Raw genomic sequence first — 12434 nt, 5'->3', positions numbered from 1 at the left:
CCAGTTAAAATAGTCACAATGATTAAAATAAAAATTCGAGATTGTGCAATAAAATTAATTGAATAGTAATTTTTTGCATCGTATTATATACAGCTTTCCGCTGATATTTAAATGAAAAATTATACGATTAAAACCAGTTTTGTTTTGCCCGAGGGACTGAAGTTCCAGACTATAAAATCAATTATATCATTTTTTTATTTTAATAGCCGTGGAAAATTGTCTGTAATATGATGCCCTACATGATTTTTCAGAACCGGTTCTAATCCAGCGGATATTAATCGGTTTGAAGTAGTTCCGCTACAAATAGCTTAAAAATCTTAAAAAGTTGATCACATATGTTTATATGGTGTATTAAATCTTTTCAGAAAATTGCAACAGTTTGTGTAATAGTGTGTGTATTTTACTTCGCGAAGTTTCAAATAGGGATAAAGCGAAAAAGTGACTTTTGATTTTTTTGAAAATTTGATTCTGTAAACATTTTTACATATTATTTAAAGTACTTTTCACTTCTGTTCTATCGTATGACATATATTTTGTAGTTTTTTTTTTTTTAAATGGAGTGTAGATATAGTTGCAAAAGTGCTAAAATTCTTACTTATATAGAGCGAATAAATAAACAACCTAAAATTTATCTCATATTTTATTATATACTATTTTATTAATTATATATTTTAATATATAATCTGCATGTTGTAGTTTTAAAATGTTTATTTAAAAATGTGTTTCGATTGATTTATTCCTTTACCTCTCTACAGCTTATTTATATATTATTTAACGAATATTAAGTAAATCGATATCTTGAATCCTTTATCCCTGTATGTTAGAACCTGCCATAAGTATTTCGCAACCTCTGGTGTGCTGCTGGCTGACACTGCAGTTGTTCTGACATCCAGGAATCCTGATCATACAAAGTTAAAGGTGGTCCACACACAAAAAAAATATTTTAAGTCCTAGATTATTATAAGAAATTTAATACAAATAATGATTTTTCTTGTCCCAGAGAGCATTTCTTTAAATGAATAGTTCTTTCTGATTTATTTTTCAACACATATTTATTTTAGACTTTAATACTGACCCAAATATGACTTCAAAACTCTGTTTATTCCTGAAATAAACAATGCAGTTGATTAAAGTGAACAAAATGAAAATACTTTTAACATTTTTTAGACAATTTTCTATAAAATAAAGTTTTGGGTAGAAAATTGTTGCTACTAACCCCAGTAAAAAACTTGAGCTACTTTATTTCTATAGTTATTGTCCAAATTTTCGAAAGAGCATCTTTCCTCATCAGGGCATCCAAATTTTTCTATACAATCTAACAACAACAGGCATAATATACATATCATCCAGGCATTAAAATTGTTTAATATGATTTCACAACAACAAACAATGATTATTACATCACAGTGCATGTCTACACTTTGTCAAAAAAATTTACAAATTAAACTTATTTTGCAACGACCTTCAACTTGCTTGGTCCAGGAGCACATCGTGGTGAATGATGAAAATGTTGACATTATGACTGACACGAAGAGAGAAGCTGGCACCGAGACCACATGCAGACACAATGACAAGGAAGGCTAGTCACACTTCAACAAGGACAATTATGCCAATAAGTAGCGCAGCAACTCCTTGCCAATTATGTTTTATATTCCAGAAAAACCATGATACATCTTTTAAAATTATTAGTTCCAAACATATAACAAAGATAACAAGATTCATAAGTAGCAAAGGATACATAATTCAGGGATGGAAAATTTTTCTAGCAGGACAGATATACCGACGGACAAATGAAATTACAAAACTGAATATCTATTGGCATTGAGAATCCTCACAAAAAAATAAACAGTCTATTTTGAAAAGCAGCTGAGAAAATCACGTTTTTCCCCTAGCATAACGGAAGGACAGACAAACAGAGAATATTATAAAGTAGCATCGCTACTAAAAATACATTTATTGAATATCTCTCCTCATAGTTTTATTGTTAGGTATAAAATGATTGATTACACTGAGACTGCAAAGCGACTGTGAATTACATTTTACTGAAAAGAATATTTCCCAAAAAGATAAAAAAAATTGTTTTTTGTTTTAACCATAGAATATCATAAAACATAAATGTTCATACAAAGGCATGGCCTGGTATGACTTTTATAAATTTTGCTACAATTGAAAAATGATTTGATATGTTTTGATGCACGCTTTTCATAAAATATTTACCATTAAATATTTAATTCCTTATTGCCTGTTAAAAATCTAAGTTACTAGAACTAGCATTTGTGTGTGTAGATGTCTTGATAAAGATCTTTGTGATGCTGTCTCCTCATGTTGTTCTGCTTCCTATGGATCCACAAGATGGGATTATATTCAAAAGGAATTACAAATAATTTTAGTTTCTAAATATTTAAAGGAGGCCTGCAGAAAACTGCCACAAGTAGACCCAATACCATAAATTTGACGCCTCTAGCTCTATTAACAAAACAGTTATGGGCATCTTAAAATGACATGTTAGGGAATTGAAAAAATATTCCAGCTCTCATATCAGAGATTTCAAAATTAAATTTTTCCGACTAGAAGTTAAATTATAGGCTTGTTTTGGTCACAAAATTAGAATGCCATTTAAGCACCCCCTTTCATACGCAAAATCTCTCAAAAATATTCGGGTTACTACTATGACTAAACGTAAAATCTTTAAAAACAAAAATTAATGATTGATAAAGCAGGAAATCCGACTGTTCCGAACCAACCTACCTGTATCATTATATTCCTGTACTAGCACAAATCAAGGCTTTATTCACAACTAAAACATTCATTCTCTGAAAGTACTTTGGTTTTCTTTCACTCGAATCCAAACTTTTTGAAAGTAAGACAAGGAATCATATTTTCAAAAAAAATTGGATGGAAAAAATAATAGATGAAAACAGTAAAGAATTTACAATACTAGTGTAGATTACTTTATAGAAGCAACTCTGTAACTGTATATGTATGTCTTTCCTTTTACAAGTCTTAACTTCTGTAATGCATTCATGGGGTTTAGCATAAAACATTTATGTATAAGTTTATTGACCTAATGGAAATTGTTTTCAAAAAACCTTTACTTTTGTTATTCTCTTATAGTAAGAGCTTAATTACTATTACATGTATTTGTGCTTGGTTGTAAATAATATTTAGAAAACTACATGGTAGAATTATAATTTCTATTATTTTTGTCCTTAGATACGTGAATATGTGCTGGAATCAAAACTTTAATTTCATGGAACTATTAATTTTCCTCATTATTATGTGTAAAGCTAGCAAAAAAATTTCTAGAGACTTAACATATTAATTACTTTATAACTAGAGTTTTATTTTAGAGTAGGCCGGGTGGATTATGCACATTTTTCAAAAAGTGTCCTTTGACTAGTAAATTGATGTGCAAAGCGAACAATTTTTTTTTCACACCCCCCTTCAATTTAAAGGGGTGTTACTCTTTACCTTGACACCACATTTATATATTTTAGGGGTAGGTAGACAGTTGTAGAGGGTGGCAATAAGAAGGTTATCCACCTTTCTTAATTTTGCCCTACACCCTCTTCTGCACGCCTCTGTAAAGGAAGAATGGGAGAACCAAAGAATTGTAGAATATTTTACAGCATTAAAAATGAAATAACTTGCTTGTGTTTTACCAGGATGTACTAGTCAAAATAGTTTGGAAGGAATGTGTGTGTTAATATTTTAGTAACTTTTGCTCTTTGTCATCACTTGAAAGGAAAATAAAATTCTTAAAAACATATCAAGAAAACCGGGGCGTCCAAGCTTATTATTTTTTTTTGGGGGGGGTAAAAATTTTTTAAGGGGGGGTAATTCGTTTTGGGGGGTGAATTTTGTTTACCCCCCTAAAATTTAACCCCGGGGTAAAATTTTGGGGGGGCGTCCAAGCTTATTATTTTTTTTTTTGGGGGGGGGTAATCACCCTTTTACCCCTCCCCCCTTGGACGTCTATGCAAAAAATCATCAAGGCTGATAATAATTATAGATACCACAACTCAAAAAGTATGAAAAGTTGCCTAACAAACGAACAGACAAGTTAGCTTTTGAAATTTGCGCTTAAGACATGGGGATATAAACAAAAATTAAAACGTCTATTTCAAATAGATTGTTGGATTTAATGTTAAATATTTCATTACCAACATATTATTATAATGGAAAAATAAACATTTAAATTTTTTTTTAAATTGATGCTTAATTATCATGAATTGTATCTTTACAAAAGTTTAGAAGCCAAGAATTCACCTATTTCTTTAAAATATTTGAAATTATTAAGAATCGTTCTACTAATAAAAGATATTTAAATAGATATTAAGAAAACTATCCAATTTTGAAAAAAATATGAAACCAAATCTTTTCAAGAAAAGATAAATGACTTAACAGGATCATTAACTTTAAAGTTTAAAGGCACTTTAAAATTAATACTTTATCTTTTTTTTTATCTTCATACCTCTCTAATGCTAATCTCTAACTATTTATTCATAAATGTAAATAATAGAAAGAATATTTTAATAATAAACTTCCAAGTATCTAACATCTACTTAGATTAATACCATTGTACGTCTTTTCTTTTCGTACTTTTATGTTAATTCTAACAAAGTATATACATATGTAGTTAATTTGAATTTATTTCAAAGTACAAGCTGCTACGCTCCTAGGGGCCTTTCAATTTAGTTTTAAATAGAATAATTAGAAAGGGCAAATATTTTTTTGAAGGATGATTTTCCCTTGGGAGGGTGGAGATTTGCAATAAACCTGGACCTATGATAAGCTTCACTGTTACAAAGAACTATATTATTCCAGCAGTGAACAAGCTCCTTAGTTAGACTGACAGACAATCAGCCATTCTGGTGCTTTTTATACAGGATATGATTGACAAATTTGATGAAAATAATCTAATGTGAATAAATGTGCATAGATGATGGTATATTTGCTTGCCGCGTATTTCACAGCCAGGCGGAGGACATTGGTTTTAGTCCCCTCTCACTAGGAACACAATCTCTTATAGAATATATTTTTAACAAATTTGCTTATAGTGCCAAAAAAATACAAATGCCCAATCATAGGCCAGTATACATTTTAATTGGCCAATTAAAAAATATATACTGATCTATCATTTGGTATTTTGTATTATATGACGTAATTTTTTATTAAGCTATAAAGGCTGGTTCATTTTTTACACGTAAAAAAAACGGGTATAGTCCTTTCCACGACATCCCTCCATAAGGGGCGATTCTTCGTATTTTTCACAGTAGCTTTTCTCCTATTTCTAGCCCCTGCGGGGGGGGGGGGGCTCTAACCCTGCGGAGCCAATTACCTAATCCTGTGGGGCAATCACCTAACACAATATAACCTAACCTAACCTAAAATAACCTATAAAAAGACATTTTAAAAATACGACTAATCACCCCTTATGGAGTGATGTCGTGGAAAGGACTATACCCAAAAAAACTATTACTTTAGCTCCAGTTGTAAACGTGTCATAACTATAGATGTCAAATTATACGGCTGCTATGTCAGACCTTTGGCATTAAATCAAAGTTTATCTTTTGTTGCGTTAAAAGTATTTTCATAAAATATGAAACTTTATAAAATTATAAAACCTTAAATTTAATTAATGTAGTGAAGGTATACCTATCTATATAATATCCTTACTTATCTTTAAGATATGTATACTTTTACATAGTTAAACCTATCAGCCAAATAGGTATGTCTATATACTATTTATTTTCTTTATACTGAAAAGAAAGTATAATGTAATTAAAATTTTCATTGATTATTAGAACAAATTATTTTCAGTTCATTAAAGATGAATAAAAATTCTACAAATCATAAATACTTAAAACAATAGCTTTATAAAAACATACTCTTCTATGCTTTGATAATCACTGCTTTCAAAAATCGGTTTTCAAATGTTAGAAAGTGATTTAAAAAAAACAATTTATGGGTATTTTAGAAATTGAAAAAAATACACATAATTGAATTTGTCTGTCCATCCGTCCGTCAGTCTGTTTTATTTTGTCCGTCCATCTGTTGAATCTGACTGAAGTTGAAAATTTTTTTCTGATGTATTTTTACAAAATCAAATTTAACATTTTCAGTCATCCATATCATTGGCAATACATGAATTAGACTAGCCTACTATAATTAATATACTAAAGCTAAATTTTATAATACTAAAAATATTTATTAGGAGTGTAAAAATATATCACGTTGATTACTAGTGATTACTGGAGAAAATTAATGTTTTTTTTCTTGTCCTTGTATATTATAGATCTAACAAAGTTATATTTAAAAATTAACTTAACATTTTAGCAAGACAAAATATTAAATAATTTCAATATCTTTTTTTGTTTTTCTCTGTTATTGAAAAATATTTTTCTAAAACCAGAAAAGAAAAAAAACTAGAAAAAACTTTAATTATTGAAACAATTTAAAAACGATTATTCTTAAATAATACGGGAAACACAAATCATTAGATTCAGCCGTTAACCCTGCATGCATACGGACAAAGCTATTAATCTAACTTTAGCAGGGAGGAAAGGATTGGTTTGGCTCTATACTCATACCATCATACCATACTATTTTTCAGCAATCGAATTTTAGCCAAGAAAATCAAATTTCCCTCATAGCATTACGAACTGACTGACAGAAGAACGGACAATCAAAGTGAATAATAGAGTAGCTCCAAAATTAATAAGAGATCATGTGTAGAGAAATTCTCCCTGCTCCCATCATCCAGCCCTCTAACCTCATGTATGGCTCACTTTAGGGAGGTCAAAAATTTGAGAAAAGTATATCTTAAGCTTAATTTTTTTTATAAGTATCAAAATTACAGCATCTATATAATCTATTAATACATACAGTATATTAATATTTTAAAGATTAAGACAAAAAAATACTAACCAGTTGATGACTTTCTGCAAAAGTAGATGGATGTATGTGTGCCTGTTTAATGAAATATCGTGTGTCTTGGCTATTTTTCTTACAATTTGAAAAAAAATAGATTTAATTACCAGAAAATATTTCCTGTCGTTCTATGGGATTTGTAGTTCTTTGTTTAACATTTTTTTTCAAATGCAAATATTTTTTGCTTTTGCTTTTGACAACGGCTAGAGTTTTGCATGAAAATTATAAAATTACCACAATTTTTATAGTCTTGGCTGCAACATTGGAAAGATTTTTATTTATTAGTTTGTCGAGATCAATTTAGCATGATATGTAGCTATGAGCATACAAGGATAGGATTAGGGACAATAAATTGAGTTTCCTCTCAAACTATATGTTTCAAATTCTGCCTTGGTGAGTGTTTAAATATCGTGAATTTAAATTTAATCTTCATTGTACACTGTCCACCTGTATGACATCTAACCTTTTGGCGTTGCCTAATTAACCATAATGATTTGCAAATGGTGTAGTGATTAACAAATTTTGTCAGGTTTTTGTTCAAAACTAACAGAGGAATTGAAACTATTTAAACATTATGTTGGGCTTTTTACTCAAAGTGGTTTTGAAATGAATTTAGTAAAGAGAGGGCTAAATCCTACTGGTGGGAGCTAACCCTGCAGGGCCTATTATTATTTCTGCGATTACGAAACCTAACCTACCCTAACCTTAAAACTAACACTCACCCTTTTTTAATGATTTATTTTAAAATAAGAGGAGGGGAGAGTGTTCCCTGCTCGACTAGGCACTTTGAGGGAAACTACCTTTTGACGGGAGATGAAAACTTTCAAAATGGTACAATTATTAAAACCTATACATACATGTTTGTACATCCTACATTTTTTTTGTGTTTAAAATAAATTGTACTTAGCTTCGTGCATCAAAATTCCATAATTTTTTTTATAGAAATTTTGTAATAGGTTTCGGAATCAAATGTGTCAATAACAATTCCATAGAAACATTGATTTTCAAACAGTTTTCGTAAAACAAGATCAAATACATTCAATAGCTTAATTGTATTAAAGCTTTTTGGTATTTAAACAAAACATAAATAAAGTTATAAACATACATGAATGTATCTAGATTTTTGTCTGTATGGATGTTTAAAGATCTCGTGTGACAAAATTTGTTTTTAAAACCTGGATTGTCTGCCGGGGAACAGGTTTAGACATTCTGCTGAATTTTAAATTTATAATATGATGATTTCACTGAGGATTACACTCGGCTTGCCTTTGTTTTAAGCTTGTTTGAGGGGGCGTGGAGTGGGGGCGACTTCCCTAAAATTACTTTTGGCTTTTAGAGATCCAATTATTAATATGTATATACATTTTATTTATAATATAACGTCATATAACTCGTCATTTACGTTGTATATTATCTAATAATATGAATAGAATATTTTAAAACTGTATGTATTTTACATGTATTTTATACGTTTTATTATGTAAATACTATAACAAATTGCTTTGGGTATTGTCGGTAAATTACACTGGTACCCAAAGTTTTTATGACCCCCCAAATTTTATTCTTTGGCTCAAAACTTCCGATACTTTTATGAATTTAAATGGCTAGTTCTCTGGCGATAGATTTATAGAGAGAACACAGGGCATTACTGAAAGACTGACCTAATATATTAGTGGCATGTAGAGTAAGTTGACTTTTTTAAAAGGTAGAAATAAATTATCCTGACAATTTTTGTGACCGTATTAACCTAAGGTACCTGTATTGCAGTGACGCTCTGCAGAAAGCTGTGACGGCCCTGTACGCGAATGTTCTTGTGATCCTTGGTCTCGCCCTGCCCCTGGCCGAGGTCATATCAACACATATTTCAGAAGGTAAGCAGAGTTTAACAAGGACGATTATTTAAATTTGAAGCAAACCTTAAAAATAAATTTAAATGATCTCTGTATGTGTGTGTGTATCGAAGGATCTCGATAACCACTGAACTGATATGGTTCTCCTTTACAGGGTAGCCTCTCATAGGTCATGGGGAAGGTTTACAACTATTTTCGGGGAGGGTATCGTCACCCTCCCAAGAGGAATCTCACATAGAAACCAATGACCCCTCCCCGAATTATTTGTTAAAAATATTTCTTTTTTAAACTATAATTGAGAGTGGGGGGTTGACTTCCCCCCCCCCTCTCGCCCTTAAGGGACGAAGCTGCTATTATATTAATATATTGAAGAAAAAAACATTTTAAATCTAATATCAAGTACCAATTCTAAATTCGGCCAAGTAGGTTAAGGTCAGTAAGTCGACGTATAAGAGATAAAATCATCTGTCTACATAGTTAATTCTTTGCCAGTATAGCTCCGAAAACATCCGATTCTGGATTAGAACCGGTTCTCAACCATCCTGAAAAATCATGTATCGCATTACAGACAAATTCATATTAATAATAAGATCATTTAAACTTTCCATAAAACGATGCGATAAATAACAATTATAGAATTTCAATCCAACTCTAAGAAAGACCTGAAAGCAGCTGGCTGGCGGCTGCTGTCGTTCCCTGAATTATATTTTATTTTTTAATCTTTTAATTTCAGGATTTTTCGAGATGTTCTATGTGTATCTTTTTCTGGGTAGTCTAGTGTTCCTTCTATTCAACTATATTGACAAACTACAATCCAAGTAAGTTTTGGAGTAGGAGCGCTGACACTATACAACTATTTTCTGTCCGTTCGTCAGTCAATTATGAAACTTGGTCAGCTGAATTTGAGTTGCCGAATGTGTACACAGTTTCCTCGGTGTTTCCTCATCCTATCTCAATATTTACTACTAGCTAAAAAAGCTTCAAACATAAAATAATCTAAATTTGAAAAATTTGAATTTTGAATGTATAATGATTTTTAAAATTTTTTATTTTTTTTGGAAGTTTGAAGTTTTTAGCTAGTAGTAAATATTGATATAGGCTAAGGAAACACCGAGGAAACTGTGTAAACATTCGGCAACTCAAATTCAACTGACCTGAAACTTACTTCTATCTAACCAACTCACTCATTTATACCAATATCATAAATTCATGCATTTATTTGTTTTAAATTACTTCGAATCTTTAGGAACAACTTGTTATTTTTACCCCTGTAACATACATATATAATTCGCTTCAGCATGTAATTCGAATTTTGAAACCGCATATAACTCCATGCGTTAGATGAAGCTTCAATAAAAGAAGAAATTATATTTTCAAAAATTTTGTCACTATTTTTTGAAAGAAGAATCGTTTACTGTTTTTAAAAGCGAAGCTTATCTAAAATTAGGGTCGGTCCGTACGTCCGTCCGTTACAGTTAGCTCTTTTCGTTAATTTAGACAGGTTAGAATTGTCATATCGATTTCAAATTTTGCATTCTGATTCCTATATTAGTTAGGTACGACTTAGAAAGCGCAGCAACTCTATAATCTTTACAAGAAATTCCGTACGTCCATTTAAAACAAACTGATTTTTTGCTTTTTTTGACAACAAATTTTTTAATGTTATCTTATTCATCTGATTTTGTGAATAATGATTCCTATTACAACAAGCATCTCTATAATCAAGTCCTAAAAACGTCAGTATGTCCTTAAGCAGTAACATGTATTGAATCAGTTTTGCAACAAAGAAGGTGTATCAACTTTTTTGTTTTTTATAGCTAGCCGGTTCTTTTAGTAAGTAGTAGATGTAAAATTTTTCATAGAATTCAGATATGCAATCGTTTTTTTGTAGACCTCTTATTTTTTAAGTAATTTAAGTTTTTTAAAAAAATAATTAAGTCGGTTTTAAGGTACTAAAACGCAACAAAATAAAAGAAGAAAATGGCCAGTAGAACAAAAATAGTAAGATCTTTAATTTGACACCTTACTTTTAAAATTCTGTTGAGTAATTATTGAAAAAATCTATTTTTTTTACCTCGGTTTAATAAAAACTTTAGACCTAAATATTTTCTCAAACAGACATAAAAAACATGGGTTCATATATACCTTTAGAATCAGAAAAATATTACGAATCCATTGTAAGCAAAATTGAAAAAAAGTAAAAAATAAAAAATTAAACAAATGGCCAATTGTATTTTTTGTTCAGGCAACACTATCGTCTTCCCTTTTTTACCCCCTCTTTACCCCCTCTTTACCCCCTTCCCATTTTTATACTCAATTCAAGAATTAAGACGTTGCCTGTACAATATAATATGATATTTTCATATAATTCCTTTTATTGTAGTTTATATACTATATTGTAAACTTTTTTTTTCTATTTTGCTTACAATGAATTCGTAATATTTTTCTGATTCTAAAGGTATATATGAACCCATATTTTTTTATTTGTGAAATAATAAAATTAAGTTCAAAGTTTTTATTCTCGTGGGTTTAAAAAAATCGATTTTTTCAATAATTACCTGACAGAATTGAAAAAGTAAGGTGTCAAATTAAAGATCTTACTATTTTTGTTCATAATGGCCATTTTCTTTCTTTTTTTTGTTGCATTTTAGTACCTTAAAATCGACTTAATTTTTTTTTTTAAACTTAAATTACTTAAAAAATAAGAGGTCTACAAAAAAACCCATTGCATATCTGAATTCTATGAAAAATTTTACATCTACTACTTACTAAAAGAACCGGCTAGCTATAAAAAAAAGTTGATACACCTTCTTTACTTATTATTTTGTATAGACATATGCATTAATATTCAGTTTATTCAGTTCTGACACTCTTCGAGTGTTAATGTTCGTTTGTCCTTCTATTTCAGAGCTTCGTTTTATTTATGTTGTTATCCTTGTTTATATCATCATCTAGGGTAAAAAGCTGTTTGTGAATGTAAAAAATCTTTAATGGATATTTATATTTTTTTGTTTTTCCTATGGATATTATGAAACCTGTTTTTATCTCTTCTGGTATTTTCAATAAATCTTCAAAACTGGAACATTCCTAAGATTATAGAAAATAGGATAAATTCCCAAAATTGCAAGAAAGTCCTTTTCTAATCCCCCTACTTTATATTCTTTACAATACAGCGTTATGTTAGAAGCAAAACCTCTAAAATATAAGATACTCCGTTAGTTCTTAGTTGGAGTATCAGTAAACGACCTCCCTCCAGATTTTCTATTTTATTTGTGGAAGGGGTTAAGTTTTAATTTCACTTAAATTCTATACATACAGAAGCTAAACATTTGACATTTGACAACCATTTTGATTTATCCTTGTCCCTATGATCCTCCCCTCCCTCCCTATTGGTGGTACGGGGGTGGGGGGTGTAAAATGGTCCACTGACAACTGAAGGGATAATACGAATATTTGTGATATTTTCCAAGAATTATAATACTTCATAGATGTGCCCTCATTGCCGTAACATATCGATACATAAATTTTATATTTCTGCCAAAATCATTATTCCATTTTTTTATCATATCTCTTAGTAAAACTCAGTATTCTTTTCTTAAAAACAGAAATAAAAAAATTGACAATCACTTATATTCAAGGATCCTTAACATG

At 30.2% G+C, this 12434-nt stretch overlaps 1 protein-coding gene across 6 annotated transcripts in view; it reads left to right on the top strand.

Moving 5' to 3' along the window:
* The window catches only part of LOC145320005 (proton channel OtopLc-like), a 118792-nt gene that overhangs the window by 36426 nt on the left and 69932 nt on the right, over positions 1–12434 (top strand). For 4 of the 6 annotated variants that reach the window (XR_013880102.1, XM_080162437.1, XM_080162438.1 and 1 more), the window contains exons 9-10: positions 8686–8804; positions 9517–9601. Coding sequence is in view for 5 of the 6 variants with exons in the window: in XM_080162437.1 (XP_080018563.1) it covers positions 8686–8804; positions 9517–9601 (204 nt within the window). In the remaining variant the exon portion in view is untranslated. The remainder of the gene's footprint in view (positions 1–8685; positions 8805–9516; positions 9602–12434) is intronic. The other 2 variants (XM_080162439.1, XM_080162441.1) reach the window with 1 other exon arrangement.

This window comes from Acartia tonsa, chromosome 5 (genome assembly GCF_053477335.1).
Source record: "Acartia tonsa isolate MP-2025a chromosome 5, ASM5347733v1, whole genome shotgun sequence".
NCBI classification, from domain to species: Eukaryota; Metazoa; Arthropoda; class Copepoda; order Calanoida; family Acartiidae; genus Acartia; species Acartia tonsa.
Note: the sequence above shows the minus strand (reverse complement) of the source record. Positions and strands in the feature narration are given on the sequence as shown.